This window comes from Vipera ursinii (genome assembly GCF_947247035.1).
Source record: "Vipera ursinii genome assembly, chromosome: 2".
NCBI lineage: Eukaryota > Metazoa > Chordata > Lepidosauria > Squamata > Viperidae > Vipera > Vipera ursinii.
Genome location: NC_139513.1, coordinates 260,631,880 through 260,650,235, shown reverse-complemented (window position 1 = coordinate 260,650,235; position 18,356 = coordinate 260,631,880). Strand labels below are relative to the sequence as shown.

The following is an 18,356-nucleotide window of genomic DNA, read 5'->3' as shown; positions in this document are numbered from 1 at the left end:
AATATAATTTATTTTTACATTTGGGCACTAGGGTTTAATTTGTTTTTAATTTTGTATTTTGGTTATTTTGGTATTTATGGCCCTGTTCACTGCCCTGAGTCTTTCGGGAGAAGGGCGGTATACAAATTAAATTAAATTAAATTAAATTAAATTAAATAAATAAATAAATAAATAAATAAATAAAGTATCATTTTAATGGTTTTTAAAAATGAATACTAAGCACTTACTGACCCAAATCAGTATAAAACAATATCTAAAAATACCTGTCTATCACTCTTTAAATTCATGTTTATATCCAACCCCAAAACTCTTTTTAAAATGGATATTAGGCTTCTTGGAAGTGAAGCTTTCAAGTTCTCCCAATGATAATGAGTACGAAATTAGAACATATTTTGACTAATATAATGGAATACAATATAACTGTGATTTGAAAAGATATTATGATTTGATGCCAAGGCAGACTTGTAAAAGTCTGCCCTTTGCGCTAAAATCAAATCTAATTCACACATTCACAATTGGTTGATGTTAGCTCTATACTCAGCCTTCAGTACTGCAAATTGTCTAAAGCTGACTACATGCTTCTGCAATTCTTGGAGTCTCATACAACACATAGGCCTGCACCCCTTCAATCCCACAAATCGCACAATGATGCCTTTAATTCTAAGAGAATCATCTATCTCAAGGACCACATATCTACCAATATTTTGGAGCTAATATCAATCTTTCTTGTCCCCATGCTCCCCCTTTTTTAAAAAAAAGAATATTGTTTTGGGAGACTGAAAGGATAGTGGGTTCTTTTTTAATCAATGTTAAAAAAGAGGCTAGTTGACCGTTCATTATAGATGCTTTAATAATTTCTGCATAAAATATGAGCTTGGATTTATAATAATAATAATAATAATAATAATGTTGGAAGGGACCTTGGAGGTCATCTAGTCCAACCCCCTGCTAAGGCAGGAAACCCTATACCATTTCAGACAAATGGCTGTCCAGTCTCTTCTTAAAAACTTCCAGTGTTGGAGCATTCACCACTTCTGGAGGCAGGTTGTTCCACTGGTTAGTTGCTCTAACTGTCAGGAAGTTTCTCCTTAGTTCTAGGTTGCTTCTCCCCTTGACTAGTTTCCATCCGTTGCTTCTTGTCCTGCTTTCGGGTGCTTTGGAGAATAGCTTGTCTCCCTCTTCTTTGTGGCAGCCCCTGAGATATTGGAACACTGCTATCATGTCCCCCCTCACTCTTCTCTTCATTAAACTACACATACCCAATTCCAGCAACCTTTCCCTATATGTTTTAGCCTCCAGACCCCCAATCATCTTTGTTGCTCTTCTCTGTACTCTTTCTAGAGTCTCGACATCTTTTTTACATCGTGGTGACCAAAACTGGATGCAGTATTCCAGGTGTGGCCTTACCAAGGCATTGTAAAGTGGTATTAGTACTTCACACGATCTTGATTCTATCCCTCTGTTAATGCAGCCTAGCACTGTGTTGGCTTTTTTGGCAGCACACTGCTGGCTCATATTTAAGTGATTGTCCACTAGGACTCCGAGATCTTTCTCACAGTTACTACTATCGAGCAAGTTACCACCTATACTATACCTGTGCATTTGATTTTTCTTGCCTAAATGTAGAACTTTACTTTTTTCACAATTGAATTTCATTTTGTTAGATAGTGCCCAGTGTTCGAGTCTGTTTGATTGCCAAAATGGCTCATACCAACTTTGTGATTCTATGGTAATATTTATTTATTTTTGACAAAGTACAACCAAAGTAATGTATCAGAAACACTCTAAATATCTAATTTACCCAACTGCCACAATTATTTATTCTTTTTATTTATACCCTGTCTTCTACCCAGTCAGATGAATGCCTTGTCCCAGTTTTAACATCGCAATTCTCATGTTCGTTTATGCATACATTAGTGCTGATAAAAAAGAATCACTTTAATCAAAAAGCTTAAACATATTTATCCCAAAAGATCTGGAGATAGTCAAACAATAAAAATAAAATACTACACTGAAATGGACCTTGTAACAATGATTTTATTAATGATCAGATAGATTAGTAAAAGACAATAGGACATTACTGAAAAATATTTGCAAGTTTGACTGATACATTGTTATAGAACTAACAGATTTAGAATCTTTCCTTTACAAATATCCATTCAAATTGTTTGATATATGCATATTGTAAAAATGTACTGATGTAAATCTGCTTCAGGTTGTTTGAACCCTTTATAACAGAGTTGAATTGTATACATAAATAAATGGTTATTGTCTCAAAAGAAAAAGCATATACATGGTATAGGTTTATACTTTTCTTCAATATCAGATTATGGAAGTAATATCTCAAAATTGAAAGTGTTTTTTATTTCTTCATTTTTTGCAACTTTAGAAAATGGGAGTTCTTGGCCTCCTCAAAGATTTCTTAATGCTTTCATTTCTTGTATTTTTGGAGTTTCTGATGCTCAGCCAAATTCTTCCCAATCTGACAAAGACTTAACATACAAATTAATATAATAATAATGCTGCTTGAAAGCACTGATTTGTGCACTGGTCCTCAAACAATGCTACATGGCAATGTTCAAGGTCTAGTAATAGACAAAACTGATGACAAACATTCATAAATTTGAATTTGAAGTAGGTATTTGCAATATCCTTCAATACATATACTAATCAGACAAGTATAATATCAATAAAGACTTGTCTCATACCTTTCTACTTAGTCATCAGGAAGCAGACATGCTGATGACTTGGTCAGGGTGTCATTATTTGACATATATTTGAATTACAATTATTAATTGCATATTATGTTCCTCTTTCTGAAAGAAACATCAGGAATTTCATTACATATTTTGTCAAGGAAAAACATTCCTAGCTTTTCTTTCTGTCTTAGTCTCAAAAGACCCCAGGAAAGAAGATCTAAGTCACTTCCTCTGCTATTTATTTCAAAAATATGATTGCCTGAGAAAGCTGGAGGTATTGGGTTGAAGTTACTACCAAACTGAGATGAAAGAGTTGTTTAGTAGAGTGTTTTTGAAATAGTGCTACTGTTTACCTACAGTTGATATACCCGCCCATACCTGTTGTGAAAGGGATATCTGTGTATATTTTTAAAATGTTTGAATCTTTGAATCATTCCTACATACTGTTAATTTGATTAACTGTTCTATTCTCTAATTTCTTATTGTATTCATATTCTTGTATTTGTATTTGAGGGAAAATAAATGAATGAATTTTCTAGAGACACGTTTTCATGAACAGCATTTAAATTCAAAAATAAAGTTTTTGAAAATATCAATTCATTCTTTGAACAGTGATGTACACATACAGGAACAAATAGGACAGGAACAGAGAAGGAAACTAACAGTAAAAATAAATGGCTAGAAGAAATCCTAAAAGCAATAGTTCACGTCACCTTTACAGTTGTTTCCCTCCCATCACCCACTTCTTTGTATGTGATGAATACAGACCATTCCCCACCCCACCCACCTGCATCCATAACTCAAGATTAATTCTTCAGACAAGGCAACTGATGCTTTTCTGTTCTCTCCAGAGGTTGAGGGAGGGACTTGACTTTACAAGCACTTCAAGAGAAAAGTATTGCAAGATGTTCCTCTGGGACAGTCACAGAGTTTTCCAATCCTGGCACCTTTTCTCACTGCACACTGCTCTCCTGCATCACACTGTTATTGACAGCAACCAATAATTAGATCAAGATAGAAATCGCATTGGACCAGAGGGAAAAAATATTGTAAATGAAAATTTTCTGCAAAAATACAAAGTCTACATGTGAGGTTTGCATTTCGACACCTGACTTTAAGGACTAAAGTTAAGATTAAACTATTTCTGTATTGTAACAGTTCGGATGAATGAATTAGAGAAAAGATTTCATTTGACTTTCTTTTCTCTAGACTTCACAAAAAAGTCCAGAAGCAATATGTCTAGAAATATTGATTTTTTAAAAAATATATCATAACCATGGTTAGATGTCATCAATTATCTTTTTAGCCTAGATGTAATTTTTTTGCCAGAAATTCAAAATAGGAGACACCAAAACCCTCAACTATACTAATTTGAACCATCACTGATAATAAGGTTTATTTTCCTTTTCAACCTTATTCTAATATTTAATTAGAAAAAAATAATTGGTGAAAAGGAATCTAATTCCTTCTGTAAATGTATTTCATTCAGATTCTTTTTAACTTTACTCTCAGAAGCATTTCAATTTAAGTAATAGCCTAAAAGAATACTAGTAATCTAAGTGCAGAAATCTAAGTGTGACTACAAGAAACAGGTGTCATTTCATTTAAACAAACTTCCTCTCAAATAAATGTAAAGCATAAATATTAGCATGTTTGGGACTGATTAAGCTGCACTGACATTCCTTCAAATAGACATATTTACAATATAATCCAGTGCATGGGATTTAATCCCAAAAAATATTTAATAAATATTTGCAGCTTTAGATAGAAAGGGAAAGAAGGGCATTTGTAAAGTGTTATTTCAGTATTTTCAAGCAGGACACCAAAGGTTTGACATGAGGGAAGGCAGAACATGCAAGCTTTATTGGGGATAATTTGGGGATTAATAAAGACAATGGGGTGAAAAAGTTTCATTTTTATTGGCGGTTTTCTAGAGAAAAGTTCTTTTCTCCATCAGAGTCAACTCCCTAGGAAGCTAATTCTGCTCTGGGGAATGTGCCGTTTTAAAAATAATTTTTCTGACTTGGAATCAGAAAACACTCACCATGGGAACTTGACCATACTTCTTCTCATAATGTGGGAGCCGTTTGCTTTTCAGCTTCTCCAGGACTTCCTGCAGTGCTTCAATCTGCAGACACATAAACCATCCTATTAGTAATAGATCAAGCAGCCTGAGGAGGCTGAATACAGAGTGGGAGGCAAAGCACTTGACAACCTGAGAGAAAGCTAGACCAGCCTCTCACAGGCAATTGGGAACGGTGGGCATTTAAGAGGATGTAGACCTGATTCTCTCATTTAAGAATTACTTTTCCAGCTTCTGTTTGACTCCAACTTTTCCTTCCTATTCAGCATATCACCCTCCTAAGAATGCCTTTAAGTTTTCCAAAAGCTGCGTCTCATGAGATTTGAAGCAAAACAAAAGAAAACTCAATGGCTAGGCAGTTTAGCAACCTCGGAAAATAGTAAAGGACTCTCCCGAGATCACGTATAGCCCCCACCCTCCCATTCAGACGCTTTCTCGCTGGAAAACATACCAGCTCCTTTTCGTGGGACGTTTCCTCCATGCTGGAATAGAGATCCAAAGCTCGGGGTTGAAGTTCGCCTTCTTCCTGACTGTGGACTCCCGCAAGCAACAATAAAGCGGCTCCCAGCAGGGCGAAGAAGCGAGAGCTCTCCATGGTGCTGAAATGAAGCTCAGCTTCGCGGACCAGTCTTTATATGGATTGTTAGAGTCACCTGTTGACAAAGCTTATTGCACTGTGATACGTCAGTCCACCAGCGGGTACCGGTGGAAGTGGGCGGAGATGGGGGGGGGATCTGACGGATGAGTTAGGGAAGGATCTTAATTTCCTTCAGGGCAGACAGAAGCCTGGGAGGGTAAAGAAAACAAAATACAAGAGGAGCTCTGAAATAAATCAGCTAGCCATTTCTCAACAAAAACTTAGAAAAATATTGGTTTTAGGCACCATATATTGAATTGCCAGGTTCACTCACATACCTAGCCAAAAACAAAGAATACTGTCATTTTGTGTATAGTGTGTGAATCTCTCCATTTTGGCTTGTAAATAATGGTTTAAGTTGTTGAAGTGTGAGCTCAGCCAATTAGCAACCCATGATTAAGCCAATAGCTTAGAGTGTTATGCTTGATTATTATTTAGATGCAGTCCACTTTTTTTTCATTGCCTATGGATGATTTACACAAGTAATATATGAGTTCTATTTGCTTGATTTTGCTGGATCTCAAACTGGTTTTCAGTGTCAGTCAATAGAGAGAGCCTTCTGGCTGTCAGTGCTTCCTGCCAAAATCACTTAGAAATCCTCCAAATGTCTTGTTTGAACTCTTGGGCATTAATTACTTTGATGTCACCTCTTCCATGGTTTTATGATTCACATAAAAGTATTGTAAGAAGTGACCTGGAGGTTTGGGCTGAAATGTAGATAAATGTAGTTTTATTTCACTTTTCATCTTCTAATCTAATGGAGAACAACCTTTTTAGCTCAGGAATTACATGCAGTTCCATACAGTATTGAGTATTAAGTCAGCATCCATAATTAATGTGTATATATGCATGCACACACACACATATATGTACACACTGTACATGTGCAATTGTGATAAAGTTCTAATTTGTATAATAATATGGTATAGTAAGGGTATCAAAAATATCTGGAAATTGTCCCCCCTCACTGACTAGCCTGATGTAGATGTAATACACATACACACACACTGGTAAAATTTAATATGCATTTTAATCATTCATCCACATCATTTTTAGGAAAGAAATTTCAGATAGTTTTCAGATTTGCTGAGTAATCTCATATTAGAGATGGAACATTTTGCTTCATTAATCAGCTTCTCCAAATTCAGTTAATTTCTTTATTAAAATAAGGAATAATCATTTATTATTACTGTTTTGAAAATGGCTTACAATTAAAATCAATAATTAAAGCATCAATTTACATCAGTTAAAATATACATTGCAATTATATAAAAGATGCACAAAAATGAGGACTAAAAGGCAATAAAGAGATAATAATAGTGGAAAATTAAAAAAAAATCACAGCAGCAAAACTCTGGGAGAATAAAAATGACCTTTCCGGTTATTAAAAAGAGAATAGGTTGGTGCCAAGTTTACCGCACTGGGGAGGGTATACCAAAGTCAGCGAGAAATTCTTCAATCACAAAATACTGTGACTTAACTGCATCCTTTAAAACTGAGAGTAACACTCAAAAAAGAACACGAAAATAGGACGGAGAGAGCAAAAAAAGCAAAGAGAAGTGGCAAAGAGGAGCTGCCTAACAGCATTTAAACAGGAAACCCAGATCATCTTACAACATTATTTCTAAAATGAACTCTGAACATGTGCTGATGTCCAAATCAATAAATATATGACCATACATGTAATTTCCATAAAGAAGGAGGTCAAATATCAACTACATTTGCAGAGGAGTTTTGAAACTTTTTCAGTTTGTGGAACCAGTTTTAAAAAATCATAGAATACGTGATCAGGAAGAAAAACTCTAGTGACAGAAACTGATGCATTTGAGTGCATTTTTCTTTTATCCTTAGCATCTCCCAGATCCCACCGAATTCATGCAGAACTCTAAGACTCTAAAGAACACAGCTTGAAAAAGCCTGCATGAATGAAACTTGATTTCATTGATGGATTTCAGTAAATAATCAAACATTGTTTGAGTCCTAGTCACCTCCAGATTGGATTACTGCAATGCTCTATACATGGATCTGCCCTTGAAGAGTATTTGGAAGCTTCAGCTGGTACAGAATGCAGTGATGCAGACAATTATATGTACTCCTAGAGCAGACATGTCAAACACAAGGCCCGGGGGCCAGATCCGGCCTGCGAAGTGGATTCATGTGGCCCGCAAAGCCATCCTGGAAACAGTGAGGGAACGGCCCCCACTACCTTGGCCCTGTCCCAGAGACCCTCCTCCTGCCAGAGACCCTCAGATCTGTCCCACTCCTGCCCAGGCCCCCATAGGCACCCTTGATCCGAACGATGTAGAGCTGGCCACGGCAACCCAGTAGGCCATACGCACTCTAGCCACGCCCACCCAGTAGGCCACGCCCACCCTTGCCATACCCACCCGGCCCCTTCAGCGCAACCGCAATGCTGATGTGGCCCTCAATAAAATTGAGTTTGACACCCCTGACCTAGAGCATCATGTTATACTTCTGCTCCACAAGCTACATTAGTTGCCAGTTTGTTTCTGAGTTCAATTCAAGTGCTAGTTTTAACCTTTAAAGTATTTCATGGCATGACTGAGGGACCATTTCTCCCTGGTTATATCAGTCCATCCCATTGGATCTTCCCATGAATTCCATTGGCTAGAAACAGTGGAGGGATTCAGCCAGTTCACACCAGTTTGGCAGAACCAGTAGCTAATTTTTTTTGCCCAGGCCCATAATGGACTTCTGGAAGCAGCACTCACACAGAGAACCAGTTGTTCACATATTTGAATCCCACCACTGGCTAGGAACCTACATCTGATGAGGCCCAGAAGACATACCTTCTTTGCTGTGATGCCTGCATTATGGAACCTCCTTCCTCCTGAAATTAGATTGGCCCCATCCCTTAAGGTTTCTTTGAAAATATATGGTTATAATGCCAGATCTGAGCTGTTTTATCTATAGTCTCCTTGAATGGCTGTATAAATTTGATAAATAAATAAAATAACTATAGACTGTATGTTAGAATGCATTTATACAGCATTGAAAGTTTATGTTAGAATGATAGTCCCATAATTTCCCATCTATGTGGCTAAGAGATCAGAGGACAATTAAAACCCCTCCTTGAGGGTGATGGGCAGTCTAGAAACATGAAATATAAATAAATAAATAAATAATCAGAAATATAGTTAGAAACTTCTACAAAGTAGTTATCGAAAACTGACTAAGCTGGTATAACATTCCACAAATATTGCATTTTTATGTCATTTTAGTAAGCTGCTTGCAAAGTACATTACTGTTTTAGTAAGCACATTATATGCCCATAATTACAGTAACTTCAAAGTTATCTCAGTGATTTACAATAAAAACATTGAAACCAAAATTAAAACCAGAAATCTGAAAAGAAAATATTAAAAACCATTAACACAAAGAAAAATGTCCGTTTTAAAAGTGTGGTTTCAAGTCTTGTTAATGCAGTTCAAATTACAACAGAGATGCCAATTGCATTAATGGCCTCATCCAAGTAACCACAATACCATCCTATGACATCTGTAAGCCAGCTTTCTTAAATGATCACACTAAGGAGCAGGAAGAGAGGATGGAAGGAAGAGACCTTCATACAGAAAAATGTGTTATCTCAAATAACCAGAACACAAACTAAATAAAGTGTAATGGAAATAGCCAGCACTTGTACATTTCCCTTAAAAAATAAACTGGCAACAATGTCAAATTCAGTCTAATATGGTCTCTCTGGTTCCTGAAACAAATTGCTTGGCTAGACCCCTATCAGCAACCCCTATCTCACCCTCTGCCAGTAGAGTGTGGTACAGCAAACCCAGTAATACATGCACCATTTTTAAAGTTACTATATTGCAGGAAATGGCAGAGTTGCCATACCAGCTAGAGCAGGGGTGTCAAACTCAATTTCATTGAGGGCCGCATAAGCATTGTGGTTGCCCTTGGGGGGCTGGGTGGGTGTGGCCAGGGTGGGCGTGGTCTATTGGTTGGGCGTGGCTGGAGTGCGTGTGGCCTACTGGGAGGGCATGGCCAGCTCTACATTGTTCGCTTCAAGGGTGCCTATGGGGGCTTGGGTAGGTGTGGGACAGATCTGAGGGTCTCTGGCAGAAGGAGATGAGACCGGGAAAAGTGCCAAGGCATGGTCCACTGGAGGAGCCTGGCCCCCAGCCTGCCTGGTTTCAGCAGGCAGCGGGGCGCTCTCTCACAGCACCGAGAGGCTGAGCCAAGCAGTGCAAATCCAGAGAGAAGCGCGATGCTGCCCAGCCCCCAGCCTGCCCAGTTTTGGCAGGCAGCAGGGCGCTCTCACAGCGCTGAGAGGCTTACCCAGGTGGCACAAATCTGAAGAGAAGCGCAACACTGCCCAGCCCCTAGCCTGCCCGAAGTAGGCAGGGCCATGTGCTGGCCACTTCCAGGTGATGGTGCATTTCTTCATTCCTCACAAAGGGTGATACCTCCCCAGCGTGCACCCAGGGGGCAGTGCTGACATGGCAGGGGCTGGTCCCTGTTTCCAGATGGCCTTGTGGAGCTAAGACTGAATGTATTTCAGCATAGATGACCACTACAAAATTGTACATTGGCTCCTGGCTGGCCTGGGCCGGGGCCATGGCAGCAGGGGCCGTTCCCTCACTGTTTCCAGGATGGCTTCGTGGGCCACATGAAACCACTTTGCAGGCCGCATCCAGCCCCCGGGCCTTGTGTTTGACATGTCTGAACTAGAGGAATTCAGAGTTGTTGCTTCAAACTGGAAAGCAAGATAACCATTTGGATTCAGAACTGTCCCTAACTATATACTTGGTCCTTCTGGGAGAATGTGACCCTATTCAGAATAAGGAAATTGATAACATTCCTGCAATTGTGACTTCCTACAATAAGTATATCTGACATCCAGATTTTGTTTCGGTATATTATTTCTCATCCAACCTCTTAAGATTGGAGGAAGACATTATACCACTACTTGAAAAAGAATTCAGATAACTAGATTGGAAAGTTTCTAATGAGCATTTAACTATCCAGGAAATAATGTGCAGATGTCACAAGTGGAAGGTGTCAGAAATACACAATGCCTACCCTGAAACATAATTTTGGAATTTAGTCTGTAGTGCCCCCCTCCCAATACTTAGCATTTTGTTCAAATTTTTAAGTGATGTATTCTGCCAGCCTACATAACTGGAGGTAAATGTGCCGATTAATTTCAAAATTTACTGTAAGTATCTCTGACCTTTTTGTCACATTTGGAATTCACAGAAATGCAAATTAGCAAAGCTAATGAATTAGCCTGAGAACCCAAATATATGGTGGGCTAAGCCCCCTAATAAGAAATCTATTTTTATCTACAGCTATCTCAGAGTTCCTTTCAAACTATTTCTCACCCCCGCAGTGTTAAAATGTAAAACTCACTCTGCCCAGTTATTAATGTTGCTGTCTGCCAGAATCACGCCTCCAAATAAAGGCACAGTCATGTCCAAGGATATTTCTTTTTTGCATTTTCTCTTTTTTTTCAGACCAACCCTGTACTTTCTTTTTCCCTTATATTAGGTAACTTCCAGCCATTTCTGGTTGCATTGTCACTATCCCAAAACTTCTCCCTCCCTCCCTTCCCTCTTTCCTTTCCTCCCTCCCTTGCTCCCCCCACCCCCCTCTCGCCTGGATCCCAGAGTTATTCTCTGGAATTGTAGAGTTGGAATATTTTACTTTGTCCTCAAACTTCCTTACCTACCAAATAATTCATGCTTCAGCATGTCCTTTTCCAGGTGCAACAGCAGTGACTACAAGTACCATCATGCCAATGACCAGGCTACTATGTTTCAGAAGCTATCCGTTGTTTAAAAAATAGTGACTATGAAACAGTGCCATTTGCGTTCATTCAAGAATGTATCAGTAGGCAGTGGAGAATGGGTCACTCATTATCCTGTTAGTAGAAAAAAAAGGTACCCTTCGTACTGAGGATCGTTGCGTAAGGAGTCAATAATATATTTTGAGTGTATCTTCTTGCCCAAATATCGAATGACAGAACAGATGGACCGTTTAATTGTCCCATCTTCCAAACCACTTGCATGTCCAAACTTCCAAAGGTTCAACAGAGATCAAAGAAATATTTCCAATCCCCCCCTGCCCAAGTTTGCCTAGCCTTGTATTAGCAAACGATATTCATATCTTTAGATGTGCCTTTCTCAGGTTTCAAAAGGAAAGACATGAAGAAAAGGCATGTTAAGAATTGCTAAATGCAAGCCTATGAAGGGAGTATTAATAAAAGTTGAAAGTATCTCCCTTTCTGAGCAGGAAAATACATAACATTTTAGAATTTTAAAGCATGATATAATGCAAATGTGTTCAATTCATTTAAAATTTACTCATCTCTACATATTTTTCCCATTACTTGCCTTGTAGATGATGAAATAGAAAATCTTTCTGCAGTGATTGATGCATCATTGAAATGTCAATACTGAGTTCATCAGTGAGATGTTATTGGATGAATAATCCACAAGGATTATTTTGGTTTCTGAATCTCATCACAAAAATGAGAATGACTTAACTCTCATACTTTCAAAGATAAAATAATGACAGCAAATATTATAGTCTTACAGAGTGATTTAGTTCTCCACTCCCAACACTCAACAACTAGATGGGGAAAAAATTCTCATTTATTACACCTGAATTTCCCAGTCCTATAACAAAAGTTGACTATGCAGTGACCTGCAAAATGCCATGATATTCAGAAAGACAAGGATCAAGCACTTCCCACTACAGGAAGACTATTTCAAAACAAAATACAATCTTTGCTGGAATCCATTTGCACCTTTACTAATCAATATGTATTTGCAGGTCAATGGTAAGAAAATGAAAGAAGAATCAAAACTGATGATTGGAGAGCAACACATCATAGTGTTTGGTACCAGCTGTCAATACAGCTAATCTTAATTGAAAGAAATTTATGAAAATACCTAACCATAGGCTAATTATATTAAGGATATATGAATTACCGAATCCTAAACAATTTATAATATTTAAATTAAACTTACAATTAATGGAACAAAGATAAAATGTGTTGTGCAATGTGAATTTAAAGCAAGTAAACATCTGGATGTCATTAGGAAATCAATTAAAGTTTGAATTTGGTTCTCAAGAAAAAATAACTTTCTGGATTAATTTTTCAAAAATCTTGTAAAAATTAGCAATATTTTTTTTTAAAAGGCTGAAGATAGGATTAACATAAATTGTTAATGTTTATTAGGTTACAGAAAGAATATAACCTTCCAAATAGCAATATATTAAAACATGTTCTCAGATTACACCCACTAAATTTATGATACTGAAAACTCATAACTTTAAGTCTATTAGGTAAAGGTATATTTAGCTACTAAACAGCTTGGTTTTATTAACAAATTTAACAAAAATAAATACAATCTTGAAGGAATTCCTACATATTATCAAGGCTTTGATTAGCAAGTTAGATTCAATGATGTGTTGTTAAATTATGTTCCTAAAATTGTGAATTCATCTATTTGGATCTGTCTTGTCGGGACTGTTATCCCTCCATATTGTTATGTCTTCTTGAAAAGGTATTTCTAAACCAGACACCAAAAGCTGCCCTGTTGAAAAGTAGGCACTCTTAGCCTTTGAACTGTTGAAAAACCCTCAACAATATGCTTGGTGGAGCAGTGGGCTAATGCCTCCTTAAGTAACACCAGCTGCCTGCAATTAGTGCAGGTTCGCGTCCCACCAGGCTCAAGGTTGACTCAGCCTTCCATCCTTCCGAGGTAGGTAAAATGAGGACCCAGATTGTTGGGGGCAATAAGCTGACTTTGTAATAATGCCGCTTGGGGGGATGTGTGTGAAAGCCCTAATAAGCAGGCATATACATAGAATGAAGGCTACTGCTAAGCTTGTAAGCCGCCCTGAGTCTTCAGAGAAGGGCGGGATATAAATGGAATTAAAATAAAATAAAAATAGATAAAACAATATGAATTATGCAGTAGAAACTGAAATTGTTTAAACAATATTTAATGTCTGTTATATTTTATTTTCATTCCTTCCTTCCTCTGCTTAGAACAAAACATCCTCTCCTCCTTCAAAAGACATAAAATTAAAGGGTTTTTTGTTCTATTGATGTAATACATTTAATGTGAATGGATGGATCTGATTTTCAGAGACTGAATGAATTACAAATACTGGCAGCTGTATCTATTTAACTGGGTTAGAGCTTGGTTTAATAAAATAATTATTTTTAAAATCCACGAAAATTAAACCCAACTGCATTACTGTACAAATCTTTATTCTGTTACTTGATTGTGTTAGGCTGTTTGATTTATTTTTAATTTAAAGTACAATTGGTAAACCTTTCATATCACATTCTGAATATGCCAAAGTCTGTCTTCTTGCTGGGTGCATTGAAAGCGGCACTGAGGCCAAGCCCCAAAACAAGTCTTGTATCAGCTGGATCAATGATTCCATCATCCCACAATCTGAAACATGTGTCGCAAAAACAAATAATTAGAGGAAAACTGGATTTTTAAAACAGTATCATAATAACATTCTAATTTTATAGCAAACATGCAGTTCGCTTTTCAGCTGAGCTTCGTTTGTATACGAATTCATTCATGGCTGACTTAAAACTTGCTAAATGTAAGCACTGCTTCAACTTTGTCATTGCATTTCCAGTATGAATTGTCTGATAGAATTACATGTCATGAAAATTAAAAATTTATGTAATCCCCTCCCCTTTTTCTTATTACTTCAGTCTAGTTCTTCTGCATTTACCTTTTAGTCTTTTGCAGTGACATATACTGGAAACGCATCACTGTTAATAATTGATTCATGTTACAGGGGGGAAAAATGAACACTGACTGCCTGTGTTTTAGGCACATCCGGTACTTTAACTCAGAGGTCCCCAACCTTTTGGGCACCAGGGACTGGTTATGTGGAGAGAGGTTTTTCCGTGGACCGGGGGAGGCGTGATTTTCTGTGCTGCCTGCATCCTGCAAATGGGGCTTTCCTTGTCTGTGCGGACTGGTTGCTGGCATGCCATGGCCTAATACTGGTCCATGGACCGGGGGTTGGGGACCCCTGCTTTAATTGGAATAAATGTAGTTGAACTGAAGGTAGGAAAAAAGAGTGAATGTTTCTTTATTAGTACATTGTTTGACATTCAGTAAGTACGTCAAGCAAATAGTATTTTAAAGTCAAAGGCTGCTGATAATTATTGGATGTACAACTTTTGACTGAATTTTAAAACCTCTAAAAACCAAATAAATAGCTTGAGAGTATGCCTTTTTTCTTGTTTATGGATGAGCAAGTGATATCTTTGTCTGGAAAGTTTGAAGTTTGAAGGTAGTTTGAATTTTGGAGAGGCTCAGCATTGTTTGATTTTGTCTGGATTGTGCAGAGAACAGAATAACATTAGTTCATTAGTCACGTAGAGAAGGTCTTCCCTTGTGTCAGCCAACTAAGGAACACATTCTCTTGAGAATTACATTTCTTCCCCTTCTTTCCTCCTTTAAAATTGTATTGATAAAGTTTTTCAACCAGGGCCTTTTTAACTATTGTAAGAATGATTTCAATTTTTATGGCTGTACAGGTATTTCAATTACCGTATATACTTGAATATAAGCCGACTCGAATATAAGCCGAGACCCCTAATTTTACCCCCAAAAAATGGAAAAAGTTGGTGACTCGAGTATAAGCCGAGGCTGGGAAATGCAGCAGCTCACCTTATGCTCCTCTCCAGAGATCTTCCCTCAGCAGCGGCCAGCAAAGTAGCTCGCACGCGAAACAAGCCCGGCAGAGGAGCCGGAGCGGCGAGCAGAGGCGCCCGGCCCAGATCCTGCAAGGCCCGGCCGAGACGCGCCCCCAGCAGCGGAGCTGCTCCGGCTCCTCTGCCGGGCTTGTTTTGCATGTGAGCTACTTTGCCTGATGCTGAGAAGACCCGCTTGGGCACTCGGGTTGCTGTCAGTCTCCGCAGGCCCTTCTCGTTTCCAGGAACGTCAAGCGCGCTTGGCTCTCCACCCCCACGGCAGGGCAGGGCAGGGCAGAGACTTGCTCGCCCTTCTGACGGCCCTGAAGAGAAACGAAGGGCTTGCAAACTCCCCGCGAGAAGCTGGGCGAAGCGCACGGCTGGGCGAGTGTGTGCCTGCGCGCGTATTTACGAAAGAAACGCTCCGAGAGTTCTTCTTTCTCCACCCCCTTGGGGGGAACTCTAGCGACTGCTGTAGCCGCGCTTCTCTTCTCGGCTCCGAAAATAGGGATTTCTACTCTCTCTCTCTCTCTCCCCTCCCCACCCCGCATTCTCCTGCCTCTTCGATTGCGACAATAAAAGGGCGAAGGGTGCGCTGGTTTCTTCCTCCTTCCTCCCCCCCTCCCCTCCCCTCCCCGATTGTCAGGTGAGGCAGCTGGAGGTCTGGCCGGGAGATTGTAGCCTTCAAGGGGAGGGGTGAGGTGGGGTGGGGTGGGGTGGAGGAAGCAGTTTGCGAAGCAGCCGAAATGGGGGTGTCAAGCCGACCAGGAGGAGGAAGAAGAAGAAGAGGAGGAGGAGGAGGAGGAGTGGGGGGCACGCGGCGATCCCGCTTCGCTGCTTTCGCCCAGCGCCCTTTTCCGACGTCCCCATCACTCCAGGCTCAAAGGGCGCCGTCTGAACGGAGAGTGCGGGGAAAGTGGACGTGCCGCCGGCGCCCTGCTCCCAGGCCCGGATTGGCTGGAAAACATGCCTGCTCGCGAGTAGGCAGGCGAAGATCTGGAAGGCTCGGGATGTAGGGAGGGTGGGGGGTGGGTGGTGGGGGGAAGCGAGAGTCTCCCGGGACGAGGGGAGGTCAGGCTGCGTCCCGGATCAAGGCCGACGAAGCACCGACAGCCGCTTTTCTCTCGGATGGGTGGCTGTAAATAGGAGCCCTTCGTCTTCTCGGGGATGGCAGTGGCGAAGAAACGTTGAATGCCGGGCTAGCTCACCACTTTGCCCTTTTTCCTGCACTTTCCTTCCCGGGTGCAAACAGCAGCCTTCAAGGAAACCCAGCCTGGGCAGCGGCGGCGACTTCCTTCTCTTGCTTCTCCTCGGCTGGTTGGTGCGGCGGCTGCAACTTCACCCCAGCAGCCCGGGCGCGCAGAGATGCTGCTTCTCTTTCGGCTCCGCGTCCGCCAGCGCTCGGAGCGGGCTCGAGGTGCTGCTGGTGAACTTCCTTCCCCCTTCGCTTTTGCTTGCTCCGCTTCTGCTGATGTCACGGCCACCGGAGCTCGGGAGGCTCGCTCGCCAATCACAGCCGGGAAGCCTGGGGGAGACCGGGAGCCAAGAAGCCAGCCGCCGCGAGTGCTGCGAGGGAGCGCGGCGTGGCGGGCGGCTTTTTAAAGGGAACGCCGCCCCCTTTTTAAACTTCCCCTCCTCCTCCGCCCAGCCTTTACTCTTCTTTCCTTCCACTTTCCGGATTAGGGCTGGGGAAGGAAGGAAGGAAGGAAGGAAGGAAGGAAGGAAGGAAGGAAGGAAGGAAGGAAGGATGGATTTAGAGAGGAGGGAAAGGGGAGGGAGGGAGGGAGGAAGGAAGGAAGGAAGGAAGGATTTAGAGAGGAGGGAAAGGGGAGGGAGGGAGGGAGGGAGGGAGGGAACAAGCAAACGCTGCCCCAAAACTGGGGCGTTTCAAGCCATGGCTCCTCCGGCAACAGTCGCTTAAGCTGCAGTTCATCCGGTTCCCCCAGCCTTTCCAAATATTCCAGGCTGGAGCATTCACTCCCTCCGCAGTTCCTCCAGCCATTACGAGCCGTTTCTGGTTAAGTTCAAACAAATACAAGCAGATTCAAGCCGTGGCTCTTTCCGCCCCGAAAATCAGCTGATCGGGCGTTTCAAGCCGCGGCGTTTCAAAACGGCCACAATCTCCCGGCAAGACCTCCTCTGCAGTTCCTCCAGCCATTACAAAGCAACTCTGGTCAAATTCAGGCCGTTTCGGTCTAATTCAGGCAGATGCAAACAGATTCAAGCCGCGGCTCTTCCACCCGAAAATCAGCTGATCGGGCGTTTCAAGACGCGGCGTTTCAAAACGGCTACAATCTCCCGGCCAGACCTCCAGCTGCCTCACCTGACAATCGGGGAGGGGAGGGGAGGGGGGGAGGAAGGAGGAAGAAACCAGCGCACCCTTCGCCCTTTTATTGTCGCAATCGAAGAGGCAGGAGAATGCGGGGTGGGGAGGGGAGAGAGAGAGAGAGAGAGAGTAGAAATCCCTATTTTCGGAGCCGAGAAGAGAAGCGCGGCTACAGCAGTCGCTAGAGTTCCCCCCAAGGGGGCGGAGAAAGAAGAACTCTCGGAGCGTTTCTTTCGTAAATACGCGCGCAGGCACACACTCGCCCAGCCGCGCGCTTCGCCCAGCTTCTCGCGGGGAGTTTGCAAGCCCTTCGTTTCTCTTCAGGGCCGTCAGAAGGGCGAGCAAGTCTCTGCCCTGCCCTGCCCTGCCGTGGGGGTGGAGAGCCAAGCGCGCTTGACGTTCCTGGAAACAAGAAGGGCCTGCGGAGACTGACAGCAACCCGAGTGCCCAAGCGGGTCTTCTCAGCATCAGGCAAATTAGCTCATATGCAAAACAAGCCCGGCAGAGGAGCCGGAGCAGCTCCGCTGCTGGGGGCGTGTCTCGGCCGGGCCTTGCAGGATCTGGGCCGGGCGCCTCTGCTCGCCGCTCCGGCTCCTCTGCCGGGCTTGTTTCGCATGTGATTCCGGGCCAGGTGCTGCTGAGGGTGAGCAGAGGCACCCGGGCGACCCCAGCAGCATCAGGCAAAGTAGCTTGGCCGCGCACAAGTCCTCGGTAAGTTCTTTTTTTTTGTTGACTGGAGTATAAGCCGAAGTGGATTTTTTCAGCCCAAAAAGTGGGCTGAAAAATTCGGCTTATACTCAAGTATATACGGTATTTTAAACTGCATCATTTTTAATTTACTGTTCTTGTTGTTTTTACTGTGTTATTTAACTACCCTAACAGGCTTGCTTGTA

General features: G+C 41.5%; 2 protein-coding genes across 3 annotated transcripts in view; both read right to left on the bottom strand.

Annotated features, from left to right (window-relative positions):
- Positions 1 to 3,572: 3,572 nt before the first annotated feature.
- On the bottom strand, positions 3,573 to 5,377 carry CARTPT (CART prepropeptide; the record flags this gene model as incomplete). Its single annotated transcript, XM_083352599.1, has 3 exons — positions 3,573 to 3,680; positions 4,744 to 4,827; positions 5,234 to 5,377. The coding sequence occupies 3 exons, from the start codon at positions 5,375 to 5,377 to the stop codon at positions 3,573 to 3,575; spliced, it is 336 nt and encodes a 111-aa protein (XP_083208725.1).
- Positions 5,378 to 12,720: 7,343 nt separating this feature from the next.
- MCCC2 (methylcrotonyl-CoA carboxylase subunit 2) overlaps positions 12,721 to 18,356 on the bottom strand; it is a 34,151-nt gene continuing 28,515 nt past the window's right edge. For both annotated transcript variants that reach the window (XM_083357285.1, XM_083357286.1), the window contains one exon: positions 12,721 to 13,869. In XM_083357285.1, coding sequence (XP_083213411.1) covers positions 13,752 to 13,869 — 118 coding nt within the window. In that variant the 3' untranslated portion in view covers positions 12,721 to 13,751. The remainder of the gene's footprint in view (positions 13,870 to 18,356) is intronic.